We start from the raw sequence: 25417 nt of genomic DNA, 5'->3' as shown, positions 1-25417 counted from the left end.
TGTTTCTGTCCGTAAGAAAGTGAGACGAGATCTTTCCCCCTCCACCGTAACACCTACTGTGCTGCCCACAGGGCGCTGTGGTTCCAGCGTCCTCCGGGTCAGCGCCTTTCCACCCATTTTCTCTGGCAGAACGCTGGGTTGTGGGGCCAGAGATCCTCAGAGCTTTAGCCCCCTTAATATATATTTGTACTTGATATGGCTCTTTATAATTCTGCTCTCATCCTCGTGTATTTTTGTAAAGATTGTTTGGTATGGTTTTTTTTTAAACAAAATTGCCACTTACCTCTCCAGAATATAGGAGATGTCGTTTCCTTCCTAAAGGGATTGTCCCCGAGAAGAGTAAACCAGTCCTGGCCGGGGGCGTAGAGGGGAAGCAGCCACCTGTGTCCCTCAGAGTTGTTGCAGGTGAGCCCAAGCTGAGGGAGCATGCCCAGCTCACTAAGCGGTGACATTGGCATTTTTTTAATTGTGCAAAGTGCCCTTAAATCAGACTGACTTGACAGTCTGTCTCAAGTAGATTATCATTATTGTTTCATACACTTATTCGAAGCACATCCTCTACTGCATAACCTTGTGGGCCTCTGTCCCACAAGGGACAACCGCAATTTTCTGAGTATTGGCTAATATGTCTAAAATAGTAACCCAGAAACACTCTTAAATTCTGTGAGTGACAGTCTGCAAGAGCTGGGTTTTTTCCCCCTCCTTAGAAGTGCCATGTTGGAGAGCAATGATGGGAAGACTTTATATTCCATGAAATTCTATAAATAGACGGTCGACTTCCAGACGGCTCTGGTCGGTGCGGTGAATCACAGATCATTGAGCCGCCAGGCCACGGCTCTGCTGACACCGTGTGTGCAGCCACGTCCAGCGTGGGCTCTCCCGTCTCAGAACCCAGAGGTTCATGTCCTCCATCTTCTTCAGTAACAGGCAGACAAGTATCTTTACTCTGGGTTAGTGGCTGACATTAGAACGATTCCTGAGAGTCATAAAAGGAGCTCTAGGTTGTGAACTATGGTTTAAACCAGCCTTTCCCACAATATTCATGAAGAATTTGTTAACCTTTGGGAGGGACAGAGGTGCCCCCACCCCCAAGCCTACGAGAAACAATGTAGGGATTAAGTTGCAAGACAGATGGGTAGAGTATGTTCATTGTGATACGGCTGGAAGTTCATCGTAAATAAAGTTCCTGTAGCAGAGCATACTGTGTTGTTGGTGTTTGAGAAAAACAATATTGACGGGACCTCGTCCAGCAAGTTGCTTGGTTGAGCTCTCCAGACATGAGTTGGTGTGTTTGCAGCTGCCTCAGACAGGCTGTCCCACTGATGAGACGATGGAGGGGAAGAGCAGGCATCCTGGGGGCACTCTCGTCTCTCCCCTCAGTGGCACTGAACTGGAAGCAGGGTGATCTGCCAAACCGTATGATAAATAAAGGGAGGCGCGTAGCATGGCGTCTAAGAACCACGCGTGGATTTGAATCCTCGCTCTATTGCTTAGTAACTTCGAACCTTGGGCAAACTACTTAACACCCCTGAGTCATTTCCTGGGAGCATAATCACTCCATTGCATTATTGTATTGTACAAAGTACTTGGCACGTTTCCCTGGCACTTGGTAAGCATTCAACAAATAATAGCAGTAACTTAGTATGAGATAGAATCTGATTTAGCATCCCACAGAAAACGATTTGGGGGGAGTTTTTTCCTCTGTCCTTTCCTACCTAGGTTATAAAGCCTCTCCAGAGAGTCCCGGGCTGACGGGGCGGGCACCTCTCCCTCCCCAGCCAGGCCATCAGAGGCGCCATGCCCAGGCAGCGGCCAGTTGTCCCCGCATTCCAAAAGCGCACGTTCATTCCACCAGGTACCCAGCGAATAACAGAACTTTCTTTTCAGCTGACTACACAAATGTCTACATGATAAGCTAGGTGGTATGTCATAGTTACCTGCCTGTGGAGCCAAATTTATAATCGTGACAAACCGAGAGTGGAGCCACAGAAATGCTGGGCATCCCGCGGACCCCAGTAACATGTCATCTTTAGCGGAGTATTGGGGTTTTGAAGAACTGGTGTGCCTGTGAACGAGCTACGTGGGGCTTGAAGGCTGCAAACACATGTCAAAAACGGAAATTTCCAGGCAAACCTTTATGGAAATGTGAAAGCTAAGAAGTGGCCTTGACTAGCTCTTACCTCGAGCGTGGCTAGGCCAGGTCACAGTACTCCAGAGGCCACAGCCCTGGATGTGACCGCCGTGCAGGATTCGGGGCTTCACGTGACTGACAGTCCAAGGTTTAAAAAACCAGCTATAAAAATGTTTCTTTATTAACTAAAGAAAGTGGCTATGAGAATTGATTCTACTCTGAATTTTTTTAAGATTCTATTTATTTATCTTTAGAGGGGAAGGAAAGGAGAGAGGGAGAGAAATATCAATGTATGGTTGCCTCTTGTGAGTCCCCCACTAGGAACTGGCCTGCAACCCAGGCATGTGCCCTGACTGGGAATCGAACCGCGATTGTCTGATTCGCAGGCCCGCACTCAATCCACTGAGCTATGCCAGCCAGGGCTGATTCTACTCTGAATTTTTATGTTATTTTTGTCCTTGGATTTTTTTTCCTCTGTCAAATATTAACATTAGAAAATGCACTAAAGGGCAGATTTTTTAAAATAAATTTGATATACTAATAATAAAGTTTCAGTACTAATAATATTAATCTGGAAGTGATTATTTACTTTTCAAAATAGTTACTCTACTGAAGGATTCACTCAGGATTTCACTAATTAATGAGGTCTCCTAAGGCATTTGACATTTAATTAATTTTAATTACAACTTTTGAGGAGTACTCTGTGAGCAAGCCATATACCTAGATTCCCATTTGTTAATTGAAATAGGGACTAAATTATTATTGTGTTTTAGTAATTTTGAAACTAATTGCCTTCAGGTTGTTTTCAAATGAAACCTTCTAGGCCAAGAAATTTTCTTCTCCCGTGTCCATGAAAAGTCTCAATGATTACAATGTTAATAAAGTAATTACAGTATTCTTTGGGATAGCTTTTGTTTTAAATCTGTGCTCCCAGAGAACATTTGCATAAAATCCCATTAATATGGGGGCTATTTAAGCCATTGTTATTTAAATATGTATGTTTCAACCATTTAAATATACGTATGTTGTATGATCACACTCCTTTCTCAGAAAAGGTCTTTTTCTTCTCTGCCCCAGTGACACGTTCCTTCTTGGAGCCCATGGAAGCACCCTAGAATTCAAACAAGTGTGCTTTTCAGAACCGCTTGCCCTCTGCCTCCCAGTCAGCGGCCCCCCTACTCGCTCTGCCGCCCTCCCCTGAGGCTTGGAAATTGGAGGCCGTTTCAGACGTAGGTCAGTCCTAGGTTCTTGTCATCAGTGTAGGAAATTGGAACAAGAAACACATGCATCTGAGAATCAGGATCGCTACTGTAAATCACATCTGTCCTTGTGTCATTAGTCCAATAGAGGCTCGTTTATTGCCATTCTGTCATTATAAAACTTTAATTTCTCTTTGGCTGAAAATATCGCTGATGGGTACATGACAGGGCTGTGAACTCTTTGTATAAAAGCCTCTTTATAAATAAGACTTCTTAAGGCTGCAGTGATTTTGTTATCTGGGAGAGAGAGTGTGGGAAGAAATGTAAAATACGGGGCAAAGGGCATGCAGTGAAGGCAAAGTTACAAAGTTCAAGGGAGCATGGTTACAAAACTCCTTTCTTTAGATTGCTGGCATTATCCTGACGCTGGGTTTTTAGAGAAGAAAACTCATAATAAAGGTGAGTCCAGCCTGGCTGGTGTAGCTCAGTGGATTGAGCACTGGCCTGTGAAGCAAAGGGTCACTGGTTCGGTTCCCAGTCAGGGCACATGCCTGGGTTGTGGGCCAGGTCCCCAGTAGGGGACACATGAGAGGCAACCATACATTGATGTTTCTCTCCCACTCTTTTTCCTTCCCTTCCCCTCTCTCTAAAAATAAATTAATTTTTTAAAAAAAGGTGAGTCCAAGTTTAGATCAAGCTCATGTATAGTAGATGAGTTTCCTGAATTGTTTTTGCGTAGAAGCAAAACAGCCTTGCTCTACCTAAGCGTTACAGAGTCCCTTCGGGGACAGCCCACTGTCCTTGCAGACGGGAGGTTCTCACCCACAGGCAAGCGGTGCTCAGCTTCACAGACAGGCAGGCAGTGTGTGGCCTTCTCAACGGGTGTCTCCACATCCATGGCCTTTGATTTTAAAGTTGAGTGACCACGGCTATGAAATTGACTCTTTTTAAAGACAGTTACAGCAAAAAACACATTATAGTAAGTATACCGTTTACTTTGCTTGAACTGTCTCGTTGGCTCAGTGAGTGAAGGGGTGTGAAAGTGTCACTTCTCCCGTAGAAGACGAATAGGGAGTTCCAAGAAACAAGGACTTTCCAAGAAACATCGTCACACCAAAAAGCCCCCATTCCCACACTGTGCTGTTTCATAAATACCGTGTGTGTGTCTTGTTCTGTGCATTCTTTTGAGCCTTAGGAGGAGCAGAGAAAGTTAGTGTCACACATGTCACAAAGGAAAGAAATTATTTCATAGCTAATGTGTATAAAATATTCCAATTGTATTGCATGTAATTGTGTGTAATGTTCAAATTTTTGTCCTCTGAACGTCTGCATGTAACTCAGTTTTCCAATCATGTGAAAATGAGCTTTTTACTTTTAACAGGTTCTCGTGCATTATTTTTAACATGCGGCTGCTTAGTGGGAAGACAAGGTCTTCTGACCTTCTGAGCACACACACACAGTCCTTTACCCTGTGTGTGTGCTCAGTTCCATCCCAGCTAAAAAGAGCTAGCGATGTATAAACGGAAGAGGGGAAATGGAGGTTGAGCGCCTGTTCCAGGTGGTAGGTCATCAAGTTGAGCTTCTTGAACAGTATTCTGAAAAGAAAGAAAATAGTCCTTTTCAGTGATACATTTGATTTGACCACACACTGGAGTCGGGTTTAGACTTTGCTGGCCACCTCTGCTTAGAAATAGAAAGCTTTCCAAAGTCATTTATTCTACTGGACATGTTCCATCTCTGCTTTAACTGCTAGATAATAAGCTACTGTTACTTTTCTGGCTTTACATGGCCCGTGATGGCACAGCAAAGGCAGGGGACGGTCACAAAGTGTGCTCTCCTTTCTGTCTTACATGAAAGGAGAGCACAGGCCTAGGACTCTGCACGCACTCGACCAGGTTACCTGTGTGCCTGCACAGCAGAAACCCAGGAACATCTTTCTGGCTTCCTCCAAGGCAAAAAGAAGAAAAACTGCCCCCCTCAATCCTGGATCCCTTTCCAGTACCTAGCTCCGCCTTACTTGCCAGTTAGTATTCCTGAAAAAAAGTGGTCTGTCCTCACCAACTCTGCCCTCGCTTCCTGTTCTACCTTTGACTCACTGGAATCTGGCTTCTGCTCCCCTCACTTGACGCAAGCGTCACTTGCTCAGAACTGCAGTGACCTGCTAACGATTACATAACTTCCAGACCTTTCCAGACTTCCTGGCATCCTTTAACCTTCACTCTGTCTCCTGCCGTCCTTACCCCACCCCTGGCTTCTTTGGCACCTTTTAAGAACGGTTCTTCTCTGGGAGGGGTAAGATATGGTCACTCATGTTTCTCCTTTTTTGTCTCCTCACCTGCCTGTCCCTCTTGGCCTTCTTCGACTCTCCTGTGAGAGCTCAGTGCCTTCACGACTCCAGATCCTATCAGTAGAACGTCTGGCGCCAGCTCAGTAATTTCCAAACTGAGTTCCTTGGTTTCTCCCAAGCCCTGTTCTTACGTCTAAGTTTCTGATACATGGCACCAGCATTTGGCCAGAGCATCTGGTGGTTTTTTTCGTGCCTCTGGACCTTTGACACCCATTTTTCCCTCTTCCCTCGAGACTTTCTCAGTAAAACTTCCAATGCATTTGTTCTTCTCCCGACACCTTGAATAAACTCATGGTGCCCCTGCTAACCCTTGCTCCTACTTCCATCATTGCACAGCCAGTGTGTATCTCAATTACGTGTGTGTCCCCCTCCCTCCCTTCCAAACAGTGCCACGAGCTGCTCCCTTTTGTAGACTCAACACTAACTCAACGAACATAGGACAGGCTCTCCACGTGTATTTCAACAAATCAACAGGAGAAAAGCAGTGAGTGTAGTATGTAGGGAGAGGGAAGGGGACGGCCATGTTCATCAGAATTTAGGGATGGTGCAAGTGCATGGTCACCGTGGTCCTGGCTGGGAGCCCCGGGATAGACGCCTTTGATAGCACACTTCAACCCCCCACCATTAAGTTATGTCACCGTGGCAGGTGGCAGTGACCTGAATATGCCTCCCTGAGAATACCGGGTCGGGCAGAAGTGGGTTTACAGTTGTGCGTATGTGAAACAGAGTTTGCTCTTACCTTAGTGCTGACTAATTACTGTACTATTTTCCACACGAACAACGGTAAACCTGCTTTCCCCCACCCTGTGTGTCTCACAGACGTAAGAAAAACTGCAGACCTAGAAAGAGCAGAACTCACCGTTTTCCAATAAATTAATGTTCTCTTTAGCCCTGGGTTAGCAAACTGTGGCCTGAAAAGCAAGGTCAGTTGTTTTAATCCTGGAGGGTGGGGTCTTCTGTGAGATAAGAATTGAACTACTGAGTGTTGTAGAAAAGGGGAAGACTGTGTGTGAAGGAGCAAGGAGGAGAGACTTGTGCTGAAACTACAGTGGCTGCGAAGACCAGCTCTAGACCAGAGACTCCCTGCTGCCTTCTGAGTCCAGGCTGTGCTCATCGACCCTGGGGGGGGGGGGGAGGCAGGAGGGGGGCAGGCCAGGCAGGCAGGAGACTCTCTGCAAACCCCCAGGCAAAGGTCACCCATAGCCCTCAATGCATGTTATCACCTGCCCTAAAACAGAATGCCCGCCCCCTTGTAGCAGCAGGGTTGGTGGAGGTTTGTTCCTGCTGCTCTGTACACCACCACCCGCCCCCCAGACTCCAGCTGGTACACAGCCTCAAATGCCACGTTAGCTGTGGAGAGAGGTGCCCTAGTCCCCCAGGCACGTGGATTCTGTTACATCCTCATCTTCGATAGTAATTAATTGCTCTGGGGTTGCTGACGAAGAAAGCCACGTCTGCCAGTTCATAGCGTCATCACTGTCATTTTCCCCGTACTGCTGAGTCAGCATGGGACTGATGGCCGAGTGGATGCTCTTGATGGAGCTGACGGCAGTCGTACGCACCAGGGCTGCTGGCACCGTTTCCCCCCAAACTGACGCCACTGTGAGGACACCAAAAAATAACACCCCGTCCAAATGACGTATCAGTAACAAGTTCCACACAAGGATATAAAAGGCATTCTTATGCTATATATTTAACAATAAAAGTGCCTTTGTGGGGGGGATTATTTTTGGTAGCATCTGTTAATGTCTGCCTAGCATTCTGTGTGACGTATTCATGCCAGTGGTGACAGGTCCCCAAACTCTGCCACCCACAGGGCAGTAACAACAAGGACAGTCCCTGCCGTTTTCATTTTCGGGCTACTTGAATATACGTGGAAAGGAGTTGACTTTCCACGTATATTGGACTGTGTTAGCAGAGTCCAGAGTTGGGATGGTCCCTGACCGAGCCTGTAACGAATGGCGCTGGGACTGTGGAACTGGCATCTCGGTGGGGATGGGCGGGGAGATTTAAAACAGATTTTAAAACGTGGCAGCAAAGCACAAGGTGTTTAGGTAACACCGAATCCACCACATTGGGTGGACCTGTGTTACTATAGAGTAGTGGGAGAAGTAACTAGAAAGGTGAGTAAGGTGCAATCATTTCTTCTAGACGGAAGAAATAGCTGTAAAGACAGCAGGGGGCCCCAGTGGAAGGCTGGACTTGTCCGAGTTATCAGAGGCCGCTGGCGATGGGGAGCAACATGACGAAGGCCACGTGCTGAGACCTTTAGAAGGAATGTGCTGGAAACATAGCACTTGAATGTGACATTGAATATGAGAGAAAACTGGAAATGGGGCGATTGGCCAGTCTTGAAAATTGCCTTTCGTTGTAAGATAAAATTTATTTCAAGCGCAGCTACATTCTTCTTGGGTATAAAGTCCCACATCAAATCAAATCAAGGAGCAAGAGAAGGTAGAATGTTTACTGTTATAGGATGGAAGAGGAAGTAAGATGGTCCAGTAACCCCTCACGACTGGTGACCTCTGAATCCCAAGATATCTGCATCCCAGCAAAGCCTATTGTGTTTCCCATAAAATGCAGCCAAGTGCGATGTCGCTGGAGGGACCGCATGCGCAGCAGCCAGTTGAAAGCAGCGCGGGGAGGTGTGTGTGCGGGGCCAGGGGCTGTCCTCACGCCCCTGCCTGGTGCAGCACGCTTGGTGCGCTGACAGAATTACATCTGAATCTTGTGGTGGACGGAACCCTGTTAAAGTCATTTTTTTTTTGGTCTTCACCACCTCTTCTCCAAAACGGGTTTCAAATAAGCCTGGTTCTTTCCCTTCGAACTCACATGAGTATACCCAAGCTGCCTCGTCATCACAGCAGCAGAAAGTCTCTCTCTGGCTGTCGATTACTCTCTCTTTGTTGGCCGTGGCCCTCCTCCCAAGAGTGAGAATCACACACACGCACTCACGCCCTCACACACACGCTCTCATTCTTCAACTCCTTTCAGGAGTGTAGCCGCCCAAAGGCTTTCTATGTCTCCTGTTTGGAGTTTAGCTGTAAACACTCCCAGTTCACCATAGCTCACCTCACGGGGTCCTGTGCCCACTAAATGCCTCTTTTCACCGCAACGCCTCCCTCCATCTCCTCTCATGTGGGAAACCTACTGGAAAGCTCTTTAGGAAGCCCAGTTTATGGAAGGAGGTGGCAGGACTGGGTCTAGGTGACCTTGAGTGCCCGGGGTGGGTTTTAAGAATAGATAAAGAGGACTTCTCATAGGTCAGGTTCAACGACAGCTGGCTTTTGTGTGTTCTGAGACCTAGGTCAGCTGATTACTTTAAATTAAAATGCATATTGTAATTGACATCTCAGCACATTGAAATTGGCATCTAGGTAAGCGGTCTCGAATGAAGTGTCGTACTTAATGACTAATTCCAAACTTTAGAAAGTTCTAAATCAGACTCAGCATTAACCATGTTTTGCCCCGTGTTCCTCTTAACCCAACATTGAGAAGTGACTCCGTGTTTATTTTTAAAGTGAAAAAGTTAGCTGATAGACATCTCATCTTCTCATTTTTCATAATAACTAATACCATAAGCATAAATGCAACAAGCATCTATAATAAAGTGACGCCTATCTATCCTAGATTCTGCAGACATTCCCTGAGCAAGAAAAGAAACATGACTGGTTACTTTACAGTTCACTAGTGAGGCAGAAACAAGGTGACACGGTGCCTTGGTTACTTATTTTGTAACCAGTCTATATTCCTACAAGCCAGGAGGGGGATCACCCAGCCAAGAGCTTTCCAACATCCTAGTTGGTTCTCAGCTTCTTGGGAAGACCCCAAAGTGGTACGAGAGCCAGCTGAGCAACCCTCTCTCTTCTTCATCCAGACCTCTTTTCCCCAAAGGTTTTCTCTCTGCAATCACCCACCATCACGCCCTCTTTGAAAGCTCAGAAGGGGAAAACCCAAAAGAAGAAAAGCTGCCACTCTGAGTATTTTGTTTTAGCCAAAGGAGCTCTCCAGATAAAAAAAACTATGACCGGTGTGTCCCAACAAGCAGAGCATTGGGTCCCCCAGCTGCAAGCAGGGACCCCCCCCCCCTCAGCTTCAGGAAGAAATCCAGCTGGTCAGATTTTTTTAATTGCTTCCATTTCACTTAGAATTGAGGTTTTCCAGGTCACCATCGACACGTGACTCTTCTTCCCATCTGATTTCCCATCTGGCACATGGATCAGGCCTGGGAGGCCAGTGAGAGCCCCGGTGTGCACTGTAGGTGGTATAAGGTGCAATGCAACATGAACCATTTCTTAAGCATAGTCTTAAGCAAACTCAATACCCAAGCTAATAGGAGCTGGCTGTTTCTTGTCTCTATTACCCCACAGCTTCTGGGCTAGAAAGGAAGTGGAGGCAAAGGTGAAGAAGTTGGTGGGGACACAGCGAAAAAGCAGGCAACGGTATTTCTGACAGTCACAGTTGTCTCTCTTTTTACAAACTGTGTTGTTTAGGGTAATCTAGCAGAACCGTGTATAAACTGCCCCCTGCTGTCTGGCACGGAGAAGTGCATAAAACCATCCACTTCATTAAAAAGCGTCATAAGCTGAATGCCTGCAGTGAATGCAGGCAGAGCGCACAAGCAAGGATATGGCAGGTCACCTAGATCCTCTCTGATGTGAAGACGAGGGGCGGATGAGAGTTGGAGGCGTGATGGAAAGCACTGTTTAGGGGGGGTTGGAGAGCTGCCTTATTACTCCAGTCGCAGCCTTGTTTCTTGGAGTGTATGTAGTCCATGGTCGGGCAGCGTCCGCGTCTCCAGAGAGCTTATTAGAAATGCAGAGTCTTAGGCCCCTCCCTTGGTCCCCTGAATCAGAATCTGCACATTAACAAGGTCCCCAGCAATTCACCTGCCCGTGCACCTGTGAGGAGCCCTGAGTATAACTTCAGAAAGAGCTTTGACCCTGGAGAAGGCCCACTGTGCTCCTTAAGGTTTACATCAAACTGAATTCAGTCTGAAGAGTGAATAAACACAACTGAACAGGAGCATTTAATCCCCCGTTAAGATCATGATTTCTTTATGCCCTTATTTTCTTAATACTCTTGTTTTATACGTGCTCTCCGAACACTGCCTCTTTCACTTGCTGTATTTCACGTGACTTGTTGAATTTCTACAGCAGCTGGTACTTGCCAAGCAGTGTCTTTGAAAACCATTCGGTCCCAGCAAGGACGAGGAAGGTGTTGGTTTTACCCCTGGCAGCTGCTGTGTATCCCTTCACTCTTGTTTGCTCTGGTCTTGTCTCTCGGCCCCCACAGCCCTGCTGTTACAGTGGGAGAGCAGCGGCTTGGCCCTGCAGGGCGGAGCCGGCCCGTGGCCTTGTGGGTCTGTTGCTAACCCAGCGTGTTCTTTTCCGCGCCAGGTCAGGGAAGAGTGCCGGCTCCTGAACGCCCCACCTGTTCCGCCCCGGAGCACAAAGCCTTTGTCCACCAGTCCCTCCATCCCTCCTCGCTCAGTCAAGCCGGCGCGGCAGCAGACTCGCTCTCCCAGCCCCACCTTGTCCTACTATTCTTCAGGGCTGCACGACATGTAAGTCTTCACCCCAGGGCCCTCTTCCACAGGACTCTGCTCACTGACCAGGTCTCAGGGTCTTGAGAGCCTTGTCGAGGTAGCTGTCACTGAGGCAGGTGGTGGGAAAGAAAGTGTTCTTCGTGGTCTTAAAAAGTTTTCCGGGAACAGCATGTTGGGTTTGAGCTAGGATGAAAGAGCCAGTCCTCTAGGAAGAAAAGATCTCAGAGTCCGTGAGAAATTCAGCGAGAGGGGCCAACTGGATTCTCTTAGAAGCAACCCACAGGCCGCTCTCAGTTCTTACACACCAGCGCCGAGTTCCTTCTACTTCAACCTCAACACAAGCAGACAGCACCTTCACCCAGGACTTAGCATTGAAAGGGAACTTTGGCTCCGTCTGTCCTTGGAATTTGCACCCAGGACAGGAAGCCCTTCTTGATCATCATGGTCAGATAGTCATTCACTTCGGTCTGGATCCTTCCAGTGCTGGGAGCTCATTCTTTTGCAGTGCAGCTCATTTCATTGTTGGCAAGTGCTGTTCACGTTTTTTTTAGAAATGTTTCATCACATCGAGTGGAAATCTATTTCCATGTAATTTCCAAGTATTTCTTATGTCTAGAAAAGCAAATACAGGTCCACCTTACCTTTCTTTGTGAGCCCGTGGAAATGTACAGTCAGCTAGGATGTAAGTCTTCTCAGTTCCGGTAGCCGTTTCCCTGGACGTCTGGTCACCCACCCTCGAGCACACTCTAGCCTCACAGTCACTCTTAAACTAGGGCCCCAGTGCTGAGTGCACTCGCATGGCTGCACTGCTGATCTTTACAGTTTTAAGTAGCTCACCTTTGCAGGTATTCTTTGTACTCCAGACATTTAAATCTTTATGCTAATGTGACTCACTGCACAGAAACGAAGGCAAGTGTCAGCATTTGATTTGAAGCATCTCCTCCTCCCTCAGGTGTTTGGATGGAAACAGAGTCATGGGTGGTGGTGATGTAGTCATGTCACTAGTACAAGGATGGCAAGCATGAGGCAGGCACCATTGACTGCTTTGGCACCCCATCCTTGCTCCCTGCAGGCATCACTAATAGATCACAGTGCCTGTTGATGATACGCCCAAACATGGCATAACAATTTTTGTCATCATGAAGATCTAGGCATCCACTAATCATGATTTTCTGGCTAGTTAAAAAAAAAAAGTTATATATTTGCTACCTCTACTGTAGCATTTTTAATTATTATGTTTATATCCATAATTACCAGTATTTTTAGTAATTTAAAGATTCTATTTTTAAGAACTCGGTGAGGTTAGCAGGTACTTTACTGAATTCATGCTAAGAAATATACTTTCTAGCTACATTTTTCTAATCAGAAGTAAGGTCTATGGGAGAACGAGACTTGGGATTGGACCTTTTTTTCAACTAATCTCTTTCTATGCTTGCTCCAAAGCAGCGTCCCTAAAGGCGACACCAGTCCTTCTGAAAGTGCTCCTGCTTCCTGCTATCCGTGCAGCCGAGGGAAAGCTGATTCTGTGGACCCGAAGTCCCCCTCCGGAAGTCCTTCTGCCGACGCACTCTCCTCCCGGCTCTCGTGGCCTAACCGTTACTCGGGAGCGGCAGAGAGCCAGACCAGGAGCGACTTCCTGCTGGATCCAAGCCGGAGTTACAGTTATCCTCGGCAGAAGACCCCAGGCACACCAAAGAGAAACTGCCCGGCACCTTTTGATTTTGAAGGCCCTGAGCCCTCGGCCTGTCCCACCAGCTCAGCCCCTGCAGAGCCCAGTAGCAGCAGCGTCTCTGGTTGTCCCAAGTCAGCCAGCTACTGTCTAGAGCGCACAGACCGGAAAACTCTCGTAGCCGGCACCACAAAGCAGAGTGTCTCGTGTCCCGCCTTGCCGCCCAGGGCCCCCAAACCAGGGGAAGAGAAAGCCCCCTCCGGAACTTCCCCTTTGCCTCTGAAAATCGATGGTGCTGAGGAAGACCCCAAGTCTGGGTCACCGGACCTCTCTGAGGACCAGTATTTTGTTAAAAAGGGCATGCAGGACATCTTCTCGGTCTCTTACCCCTTCTCATCCCCACTCCACCTCCAGCTGGCCCCCAGGTCCTGTGGCGACGGCTCCCCGTGGCAGCCACCCGCCGACCTCTCGGGGCTGTCAATAGAAGAAGTGTCCAAGTCCTTACGGTTTATTGGTTTGTCCGAAGACGTCATATCGTTCTTCGTTACTGAAAAGATTGATGGGAATTTGCTTGTTCAACTAACAGAAGAAATCCTCTCAGAGGATTTCAAATTAAGCAAACTGCAGGTGAAGAAAATCATGCAATTCATTAACGGCTGGAGGCCCAAAATATAGACAAATAACCCCAGCTAGCATTGAACAAAACTGATACACGTGTGTGCTAGAAGGGGCGGGCTGGGACACGATTTCATGTTTTTTGCACTAAAAACCTTCTCTGTAAATAGGGATAAGAGAAACTCTTACTATACGGATTCCGTTTTTGAATGGTGAACAGGCTATTTTGTACGTCAATAAAAATGCTGTACGGAACACCTAGAGGTGTGCCTTGTACGCCACTCAACCCCCAACAGCTGCTAAACAAAAGGCACGTTCAGAGAAGTAATTCTCACCCAATAGGCCTGTGTGAGAAGGTATGATATTTATTACAAAATAGCCAAAGCTGAAAGACATAAGGATCTTAAACACACACACACACACACACACACACACACACACACACACACTTATGAACAACAATTTCTTCCGTGGGGCAATCAACTTCAGACAGTTAACTCTATTCTGGGCTCTGTTGTCTGGATTACTCAATGCTGATTGTTTTACTCTTGTGCCTGACAATGTTAGTGATCTGAAATGACACTTTGATGTTATGTGCTTGGCGGGGACCTTTTCATCAAAAGGCATTTTCCAAAAGTCACGTGTTGACAGAAGACAGATGACTTCCTTAGAAACCATGCAAACTATGACCACAACAATGACCTGTAACTGCTGCTAACTTAACTGAGCAGAAGAAAAAAACAGAATAGATGCCACATGTGTATGTATACATGACCCAAATATGTGTGTTTTAAACATCATTTTGGGTCTGATACTTTAGATAACGCCTGTTCGCTTCCCAGTATCCACAGAGGTTTGGGGCCATTAACTAAGCTGACTCTTAGGAAGAGTGGACAAAATGACCCAGAGGTTCTCAGAACCCTGCCCCTCGAAGCTCAGACTTACTAGAGCCTCATCACTAAAACCTTGGAAGGGATCAGTAGACAGTCTATATGGGAGAATTAAATGTTATTTTAAACCCATGTGGGGCTGGACATGACATATGATACTCCTCCCGTGCTGATGTCTGGGGAAATGACAGTTTCTGTCCAGTGACAATTCTTCCCGGGTTTCAGGGTCTGATTCTCCTGATTTCTGAAGTGAGGTCTGGACAGATTGCTCTGAGTGTGTTAGGTGCTCTCAGATACCATACAACCATCTTCTGTTACTACATGGCCCACATCTGCTGAGTCGTTTTTTAAAGCATTACTAAGAGTATTTGTTTAGTGCATAAGCCTCTTCATTCCTGCCTTCCAAAGAAAATACATTGCTACCATACTTAAGAATTTCAGAACATGATTCTGTCAAATCTTGCCAAATTGATTAAATATTCCAAAATATCATGGCCTCGACATCATTTTTAACTTTTTGCAGGAATATATGTCTTAGCAAAGTTGTAGTTCCCCAAGAAAGCTGTCACCATGTAAGCCTTGGAAGGTGTCCCCAAATTCTGGATGTAGGGACAGTCTGTGGCTGAGGTGTCAGTGTGACTTGCAGGATTCACTTATATCATATTATCCACTATTCCTGCTCACCAAAATAAATAAAAAATGTAAAGGCAGAGGTCCGCCCATTTAATTTTGCATACCTGTGCAATATGGCTTTATTTCTTGGTGTTCAAGATTTTTGTAATCTATCTCATGGTTTAGCATTGAGATGAATTGATACCTCTTTGTTTTCCATCTTAAATGTCTTTCTTTTAAAAAATGTGCATACAAGTTTTCCGTAGCGCCCTCACAGGGCGGGAGGCCCTTCGGCTACTGTCATGTTGAGAGAGCATCCTTCTCTCTGAGGGGCGACTTCCTTGGTAATGCTAACCTCTCAGAATTTTCCCTTTAAAATAAAAACAGACAGGATGCCATTGAAAAGCTGCATTGGGCGGGGGGCGAGGGGGAGGGGGCAGACTCTTACCAAATTCATTTTTATACACGTAGCCCTTGGACACAGTAATCAAGTTTAGGCAAGAGGAGAGGGTGAGTTTGGGTTTACTATAAGGGGCACCCCACATAATAACCAGCTGACTACTTTTATCTTTTTTTGCAAAAACATAACACAAAATAGTTTCTGTTTATTTTTGTCTTGTTCATATTTACGTTGAGTTTGTGTTGATGGCAACATAGAGTCTCCTTGAGGGCAAGGCAGGGACTCTGGCCTTCGATTTGTGCATTCAGAATCCTTCAAGCCCTTTCCTGTGCCAGGCGCTAGGCTGGCGTGGCTCGGCAGTGCCGACCAAGGACACCGGCTCCTGCCCTCTAGGAAGTCATAACATTTACATTACAAATTGCAGTTGCCGAGACTATGAGTATGTCTGGAGGGACATGAAACCCCCTGGGCAGTTGGAGGTATGGAGAATTAAGTGTGTCCTGTCCTTAAAGAACCCAGGGATGGAAGAAATAGGGTCTCTGTTAAAGGGATGTAACACAAATATAATACCACAAGACACTGACAACTTGGAATATGTTGGAGGCGGAAAGCAACTCTGATGCCCACTGGCTAGCGTTCTCTTTGACTGATTTGGGATTTTTTTTGAACTGTAATAAATTTCTCCAGCATCTCTGAAGCCACAGACAAATGTAATTGCCATTCCTAAACTGAACGTATCCACAGAGCACCTTGGACCCTGGCCAAAGAAGGCACGTGTAGCCAGAGAGAATGAAGATGAGAAATCCGAGCAGGGGTAGGAAAGAAGCAGCCTTTCCCTTCTGATACCTCTGGTTTTTGTAGTGAAGAGCGAGATATAAATATTCCCCACAAGCAGAACTTTTTCCAACCAACCGGGTCAAGACCGAGGACATCGGATCAGTTCCCTATAGACAGTGCAGTGACCACAGTGCGTGGGAGAAAGTGTCTGTCTACACAGGACCCTTTTAGGGGTCCTTCAATTCATGGCTAAAATCATCATGGCCCCATCAGAAAAGAAAATCAGCAATAAACCAAACCAAGCAACTAAAATGTAAAATGTGGACCTGGCTCAGGTCGGGGGGAGAACTCACCCACACATCAACTCCTCTTCAGAATCTTGCCAACGCCTGCACTGCCTCGCTCCTTGAAGTTGGGCCGCTCAACTTTATGAACTGTGAAATTTACGTTTATATTCTTTCAGCCCACATATACCATTTCAGTTTATGAAGTTGCAGTACGCTGCCCCTTCAACTCCACTGCAGTGTTTATTCTTGTCTCATGTGGAAATAAAACCACAATCTTACAGGGAAATATTATGACAGTCCATTCCAACTGTTCTCAGACACACCCACAAACACCCTGTGTTCACATTCCAGAGCCACCTGCACGTCATCCATGGAGCTCCCCAAGAAGTTTGGGGGTAAGTGTGCATGGGTAGAGGGTCCTTCATTTTCCAAACACTGTGTTTAGCAAGTCACGAGTCATCGTGCCTCAAGAGTCTAAGATGAACATTTTGAATAACAAACTGGGAAACAAAGCAGTTCTCCAAAGAACCTCGTGAACTAGTCAAAGGGAATTTTACCTTGGTCCACTGGAAACGTTAGTTGTGATGTTGGACACGTGAGACTCTCAGAACTACATCCACTGTGTCCATTCCCACTGGTTTTTTTCGTCCTATAAATGCCCCGGCCTGCTAGGGCAATGGGAGTGAAAGGACAGCCTGGGAGAGTGGAGGGCAGGACTGGTGCGGGGCTGTAGCCCTGTGGAGTGTCTGTGGCCACTTGTCAAATCGCATCGTTGAGTCTTTAAAATTTGGTGTTTCAACGTCTGTGTCATTGTGAAAGCCAGAGGTAAACGTGATTTCAGTTAAAACTATATGGAACTATCTTCGGTAAGTTTGCTGCTCTGATTTTTAGGCTATGATTTTTGTAATGAGCTTATCAGATGACAGATTGCCTTTGTTTACAATCTCACACAGTAGGGCTCAGATCATTTCTTAGCTATGAACCCCTTCTCCCACTTTCATATGAAGTTCATTTAAAATGCTCTTTAAGCTAAGCCTAGAAATTGAACTCCATTCAAAATGGCGGCGTTTTCCTTAACTTAGATGGAAACGGTATATCCTCTTCAAAGAATTTTATAACCCTTTACTGTTTCTTTGCTTGGAAAACGGAAGTTGTTAACTGCCAGTTAACAGTTGCATTACTTTCCAGAGCATTATCTAATGGGCCCAATGTGTACCTCAAGATAAACATGGTATGTTATGTCTAAAAAAGTTCGTTGTTGATCTACATGGTTCTGAAATGTCTATAAATAAAGAAATTGTAAAAGTTGCTCTTCTTGCAATTTTTCCTCACTGAGTCATACCTAGCATACAGTTTTCTGGACTCTCTCTTTCCCATCCTCATTAAGAAGGGAAGTTGTCTAAAGGGATTCTTTTCTTTTTGACCTTTAAAAATATAGTTTTATTAAGATAAACTTTGATAGATTATAAACTGCACGTATTTAAACCATTCGATTAATTTTGACAAATACATTGACCCTTGAAATTATCACCACAATTAAGATAATGAACTTATCAATTATCCTTAACATCTTCTTTTTTAATATTTTATTGTTTATGCTTTTACAGTTGTCACTGTTTCTTCCTTTGCCCCCCTCCACCCAGCCTGTGCCCCCCACTGCCACAGTCACCATGCCGTTGTCCATGTCCATGGGTCCGTCACACATGGTCTGTGACTAGTGCCTTCACTGCCTTTCAGTCAGTCCCCGCCTCTCCTTCCTTCTCACAGCTGTCGGTCTGCTCCATGTTTCCCTGCCTCTGGTTCTGTTTTGCTCATTAGTTTATTTTGTTCATTATACTCCCCTTATAAGTGAGATCACATGGTATTTGTCTTTCACCGACTGGCTCATTTCACTAATAAGCCCATTCTGTATTGACAAGAGAGTGGAAGCTCTGGCTGTTGTACAGAGGAGAAGCTGGGATCCAGGTAACAGGACGGCCTTCCTGCAGAACCTGGTGGTACCTGTGGGGTCAGGAGTTAGGACAAAGGACAAGGAGAGATGAACTGATGGGCTCTGAAAAATGTGTGTGTGTTCAAGCAGGGAAGGATAGTACAAATTCCTATCTCTGGCTTTCCTCTCACCACATCTCTTTGGTTTGAGTTTTCAAGCTATATAATTCCATCTAGCATAATCCAGTGAGTAGAAACTGTTGAAGACACTAGAGAAAATCAAGAGCATTTAGTGTGCTGTGGGGTCCATCTGTAAGTTTTACAGAGAAGTTGGTAAATGGCAAGTAGAAGTTGATTTAAGAGGGCTTTTATTCAAATAGTGTGAGAAAGCTTCCCAACCTTTATGCCCTAAATTTGCCTGGTTTTTTGTGTGTTTGTTTGTTTTTGTATCAAGCCATTGGATTGGGGGGGCTTGGGGGAGTGTGGAAGGTACCGGACGACATGAAATCAGATGTCCCGGGGCCAGCTGGGACTTTCTCACTGCCCGACCCCACCCCCAACATCACACTGGAAAAAAGGTCTTTTTTCTTTCAGTGTGTTAATAACTACTTGTCATTTTGGTAAGAGAAATAAAATTGGTAAAGGAAGATTGATTACCCCCTAACCCAACATTTCTAGGTCTCAGCGCGGTTGATGTCTCAGGGGGATAGCTCTTTGTGCAGGCTCTTCCTGGGCACTGTGGGATGTCTAAAAGCTCGGTGGCCTCTGTGCCACCCAGATGCCAGTAGCAGCGCCTCTAAGTTGCAACAATCAACATGGTCTCTAGAACTTTCTAAGTGTGCCCTGGGGGACAAATGGCCTCAGGTTGAGAACCACTGCTATAAATCCTGAGAGGACAACCAGGGGCCTGAGAAGCAATGCAAGGAGCGTGGAGTCCGAATCAGGCTGGCTGCGTGAAGGCAAGTCTGCTTTTTCCTCCTGAGGGACGTGGACTCATTGGAAGGAAAGTCTTATTGTTTTCTTTTACTACACAGTGCACCCCTAATCATTCATTCTCTCTTAGTGCTTACGCCTCCAACCCTTCCGTCCTTTTCCACAGGGAGAACACCTGTGAGTAAACCCATGGGTGACCATTTTCCTGGAAGGAACTGCGGGATCCACGGAGGTTGTCTAAAACGGCCGAGGATCTTCCACCTCGAGGTCCTGCGAGCGCTTACGTCACATACACACTAGGACACGTGACTTCCCCAGGCCGGATACTGCAAAGTAAATTTAAGTAGAGAAATAAGTTGGGTTAGAATCAAATACGTTTGAAATCCTACATATCGGAAGTGAGAAAAGGCCAAATCAAAAGGCCAAAACAATAAGCACTGGATAAATTCTTATTTCAGGGAATGGGTTTTCCCTTACGCCTCTCCCCTGCAGCCCCGTCTTGCTTCTCTCACTCATACACACCCTCCAGCGCTTCCTGGGCAGAGCCCCCAGGCTGCTGAGGCATCGTCCCGCTGTGCTGACGGAGCTCTCCCTGCCTACCTCGGACCCCTTGCGAACTGTACACTCTTCGGTGTCCGGGCTTCTGTCTTTGTACTGTGTATCTTCAGAAAGAGATGCGACAGTAGGTTCTACCGAATGTCAGCACGCATACCATCACATTTCTGATGGCAGTCAGTCTTTGTACCACCAAGGTCAAGATCCTGCAGCCACAGGGTGAGAAAAAGTTAAAGTGGAGAGAACCATATACATGAAACTGGTATGGGTCATAAAATTGATGAGTAGACTAAAAGAGCAAGATATTAATTTATTTAGAGATCCTAGATTGAGTTTGCATCATTTGCCAATGCATAAACACATTTATTTTTCTTCTAACAGTTTAATGAAGCCAATGACTTCATTTTTTTTTTATGGACGTGATGAACTGAACAAGATCTGTGCGTTCCCGTGGACTGACTCAAAAACTGGCCCAGAGAGACACACACGGTTGAAAAGTAGCAGATAAGGTTGGATGACCTGAGCTGAGAGTGATCTCAGGACCCGAGGCAGTGGTAGGTGAAGATGAGAAGCTGTTTCAGTGTGCTCAGGAGAACCTCTGGCCGGGAGGCCTTGTGTAGGTCGAAGGAAATGCCCTCTATGGGCAGATCAGAGAAGTTTAGAATCACAGAGGGCCTTGGAGGTAATCGGGTCCAACATCTTAACTTTACAGGAATGAAACCCGTAGAGGGCACCTGATCCCCCAGACCACAAAAGGTTTGCACCAGAACCACAGCTAGAAATTAATCTCCTGATTACCTGTTTTGTAATTCTTCCATTGAAATATTGTCTCCTAATTTCTTCAAATTTTAACTTTTTAAAATGACATTTATTGTTCATTGTTGCTGTTGTTGAACTCTTGGAATGCCCTACCCAAGGCCAAAGAGAGAGAGGGAGGGAGGGAGGGAGGGAGGGAGGGGGAGAGAGGGAGAGGGAAGGAGGAGACCACTGTGAACTGATGTACCCTACCTAGGGAGTCCTGGCTGGAAATTAAGAAAAACCTCCCATGCTTTTCTGCTTATAAAATGGAGGCTCTGAACATGTCTCCTGCTTTTCCATCAAAAAAGATGACTGTGGAGATATAAGTGAAACAGGTATAAGATTTTTTTAGGATATGCCTCTTCCAGGTATAAGATTTGTAAAATGTAAAATCACAGAAGGCACACACCTTCATCTCACTGCATCCAGGTAAGCCCCTAGAAGAATTGACAAACTGAGCCACGTAGATGAAGAAGCAGCTGTAGTACTGAACATGGCCACATGGTGTCAGGCTTTTCTAACTGGCTAATGGCTACCCCAGGGTTAGTCCTGTCAACTCTGAGGAAGCACAATGGTGGGTCAGAGATAAGTCCAGTGGTATTGGTGGTTTCTGTCTTCCCACTAATTACTTTTCTACTTCTTTTAGTCAGCCAAAAGCATGAGAATCCTGACGTTATGGAAACCAATGAACAGAAAGAAGTGGCTCAAAAAAGGAGGAATTTGGAAGTGGGGCACATGGAGTTTTTTCAAGCCACATGTCCACAAGAAAGGGGGGGGAGTGGGTTGAAGTGCAAAATTGACCTGTCAGAAACCTTTCCCCATATTGGGTTTGAGTCTCTGGAATTTTCAAAGTGAATAGTGCAAATCAGAAGCTCTTGAGTGAAAAGTCATACTTCATTTTTTTAATTTCATGGCTGGTTTTGAGCAACAAAACCCTCAGCCAGAAACAAAATCTATCAGGAATCATTCCAGTAAAACTGACGTTCAGTTAGGCTTGAAAAGCACGTCTCCTTCAATCCTGCCTCGCCTTAACAGCCAAGCCATGAGCCTGCCTAACTGATCCTGGAAGGAAGAACTAAGCAAAGATGGATTTTTACAAAAAGAATGTCAGACTTTCACTTTTGCATACATGTGTTCATTCTCTACGCTTTTTACTACTGTCAGTAAAGTAACACAGTTGTTGACAAAAGTATAAGAAGCCTCTCTTTCAATTCAACTTTTAAGGAGATGACTGCTGTTAGAAATTTAGTAAACAACCTGCAAGTTCAGTTTTAGTTTAGGTTGCCATTTTGAAACAGTATAATTTCCAATAAAGATTTTCCTATAACCATAATTAATTTGTTTTTTATTCAATTTTCACCCAAGTAGGTGCTTGTTAATTTTAGAGAGAAAGGAAGGGAGATAGAGAGAGAGGGAGAAAAACATCAATGTGAGAGAGAAACATTGATCAGTTCATGCCCCAACTGGGGACCGAACCCCCAACCTAAGTATGTGCCCTGACCAGGAATCAAACCAGATGATGATCCAACCAAGTAAGCCACACCAGCCAGGGCTTAAACTGTTTTAAGTCGCATTTCAGTGATTAATCAGGGGAGTGGAGATACCATGATTACAGTAACTTATATAGTACTGGGATCCATGAAACAGTTAATCATTCAGTTTGTTATTTGAAAGGCTGAGATAACTAACTTATCTTCCGTAGAAAACAAACTGTAAAAGAACAGTTTGAAATATGGAATGGCAAAATGGAGTACATGTTCTCTTTATTCAGTTAACTGTTAGGTATATCTTACCAGAATTAATGCCCAAGGGATAAAATGCTATCATTTAACCCTGGACGGCTTCTTTAAGAGATTCAGTGTTTTGGGGTTTTTTTGCCTTCCTATGTTGCCAGTATTGGCCATTTTTAGAGCATTCATCTTCCATCCACAAGCTTCGTCCCTTCTGACTGTCACCCAGGGCTACAGTGTGATTTTGGGGTGGGATTCTGAAGGAGAAAACAGTGTTTTCTGGGGATGAGAGTGTGGCACCCGCGCGCCCTTGGCAACGCCAGCACGCTGTGTCAGGCTGTGGGTCGCCCAATCACTTCGTCATGACTTAGCTCCTGACCTAGCTCAGCAGCTCACTCTCCCAGATGCCCAGGGCAGGTCTGATTGTTACTGTAATGAAGGCCCCATCTACTCGGTCTTCCCCTACTCTGGGTTTCTTCTCCTACTTCTTTTCCTAGAACTTCTTAGATCTTCACCAACCTCTCCTGGCTGGTGTGGCTCAGGTGCTTGGAGCATCGTCTGCTAAACTGAAGGTCGAAGGTTTGCTTCCCAATCAGGGCATATGCCTGGTTCAGTTTGGGTCCCTGGGAGGGGGGTGCGTGAGAGGCCACCAACTGATGTTTCTCTCTCTCGCCGTCCTTTCCTCTCTCTCTAAGATCAATAAGCATGTCCTCTTGTGAGGATTCCGTCTAAAAATACATTTTCCTCGCACTTCCGCCAAGATGGAGGCATAGGTGGAAACACTGTGCCTTCTCCCACAACCAAGTTTGAATACAACAAAGGTTTGAAGAAACAAAGACACAACCAAAAGACAGAAAATTGAATTATACGGAAGTCCGACTACATCTAACCGTTCAACAGGGACGGTAAGAGGGGCGGAGCCAGCAGCGAGCAGGGTTGGGCAGGACAGGGCCCCCGACCCAGGCGCGCAGGCAGACGAGAACCAGTTGGGGTGCGGGGCAGACCGCGGGCGCATATTCGCGCACAGTGAGACAGACCACGCAGGCCCCAGGGGGCGAGGGCTGACGGCAGTGGCACACTCGAGTACAGTGGGACGAAACGCGTGGGCCCGGTGATGGCAGCAACTGCAGCACCGGTGAGGGCCAGGGCGGCAGGCGGCAGACGGGACGCCAGAGTCCCTCTTTGACCCCGCCCCCACATACAACATCACAACCCAGCGACTTAGTTGCCCTGCAATACCGGTGAGAGCCATTGTCGCTCTTTGACCCCGCCCCCACATAGAACGTCACAACCCAGCGACTTAGTTGCCCTAGTGAACACTTTAGGGCTCTGATCCTGCTATGGAACAGGCACGAACAACCCGAAAGATGGCACAAGAAGAACTCAAAGTCCAAGAGCCAGTAACTCTAAGAGACCGAGAAATTGCCAGCCTCTCAGAAGCACAATTCAGGACACTATTTATCAGGATGCTCACAGAACTGGTAGATTATAGTCACAAATTAGAGGAACAAAGTCACAAATTAGAGGAATATATGAAGGCTAAACTAATTGAAATGAAGGGAGACGCACAGGAAACCAATAGTGATGGAAAGGAAATGGGGACTCAAATCAATGGAATGGACCAGAAGGAAGAACAAAACATCCCACCAGAAAGGAACGAAGAAATGAGAATTCAAAAAAATGAGGAGAGGCTTAGGAACCTCCAGGACATCTTTAAACGTTCCAACATCCGAATTATAGGGGTACCAGAAGGGGGAAAGAAACAGCCATGAGTGGAAAACATATTTGAACAAATAATAAAGGAGAACTTCCCCAGTCTGGCAAAGGAAATAGACTTCCAGGAAATCCAGGAAGCTCAGAGAGTGCCAAAGAAGTTGGACCCAAGAAGGAACACACCAAGGCACATCATAATTACATTAGCCAAGACCAAAATGAAGGAGAGAATCCTAGAAGCATCAAGGGATAAGGGGACAGTCACCTACAAAGGAGTACCCATCAGACTGTCAGCGGATTTCTCAAAAGAGACCTTACAGGCAAGAAGGGGCTGGAAAGAAGTATTCCAAGTCATGAAATCCAAAGACCTACAGCCAAGATTGCTTTATCCAGCAAAACTTTCATTTAGAATGGAAGGACAGATAAAGTGCTTCTCAGATAAGGTCAAGTTCAAGGAGTTCATCATCACCAAGCCCTTATTATATGAAATGCTAAAGGGACTTATATAAGAAAAAGAAGATGAAAAATATGAACAGTGAAAGGACAGCAAACACACAGTTATTAACAACCACACCTAAAACAAAAGCAAACCAAGAAGACAGCTAGATCAGGAGTGGAACCATAGAAATGAAGAACACATGGAGGGTTAGAAACAGGGGGGTGGGAGGGGGAGAAGGGGGGAGAAGGCACAGAAAATAGCATAGATGGTAGGTAGAAAATAGATAGGGGGGAGGGCGAGAATAGTGGGGGAAATATAGAATCCAAAGAACTTGAGACACGTGGTTATAAACTAAGGGGGACAGAATGGTGGGGGAGGGAGGGTGCGGGTGGAAGGGATTGAAGGGGGGCAATAGAACAACTGTAATGGTATAATCAATAAAATATATTTTAATAAATAAATAAATAAATAAATAAAATAAATAAAAATACATTTTCCAACCTGATTTTTCTACACCTATTCTTACAGTCAGAAACCCACCAGGCAAACAACAGTGGAGAGAGTGGGTTGATCTCACAGTCAGACAGAAGAAGGCGAAGCGGCTTGTGGGAGGTCATGTGGGTTCTTTAATTGAAGGGATTTGGGAGAAGTGACTACCATCATTCCCAAGCAATAAAAAGTTACCTTTTTAATACTACATGCACAAATGTTAAAGACAGGTTTGAAATTACTCTTAGTATCAACAAAATATTGATCAGCCAGCCCCTGGCCCTCCAGCATGCCCCTGTGGGACACGCCCACGGTGTTTAGGGGAAAGTGTGTCTCATTGGCCCCCAGGTTGACCA

The 25417-nt window shown here is 45.8% G+C and overlaps 1 protein-coding gene across 2 annotated transcripts in view; it reads left to right on the top strand.

The window, feature by feature from the left end:
* GAREM1 (GRB2 associated regulator of MAPK1 subtype 1) overlaps positions 1 to 17782 on the top strand; it is a 176427-nt gene extending 158645 nt beyond the window's left edge. Inside the window, exons 5-6 of one of the 2 annotated variants that reach the window (XM_037032590.1) lie at positions 11077 to 11243; positions 12672 to 17782. In XM_037032590.1, the coding sequence (XP_036888485.1) occupies positions 11077 to 11243; positions 12672 to 13569 (1065 nt within the window). In that variant the 3' untranslated portion in view covers positions 13570 to 17782. Of the gene's footprint in view, positions 1 to 11076; positions 11244 to 12668 lie in introns of both variants that reach the window. The other variant, XM_037032582.1, reaches the window with a different exon arrangement.
* Positions 17783 to 25417: the final 7635 nt, after the last annotated feature.

Source organism: Sturnira hondurensis, unplaced genomic scaffold (genome assembly GCF_014824575.4).
Source record: "Sturnira hondurensis isolate 20B ecotype Veracruz unplaced genomic scaffold, ASM1482457v3 Scaffold0001872, whole genome shotgun sequence".
NCBI classification, from domain to species: Eukaryota; Metazoa; Chordata; class Mammalia; order Chiroptera; family Phyllostomidae; genus Sturnira; species Sturnira hondurensis.
This window is presented reverse-complemented; position numbering and strand designations above follow the sequence as displayed.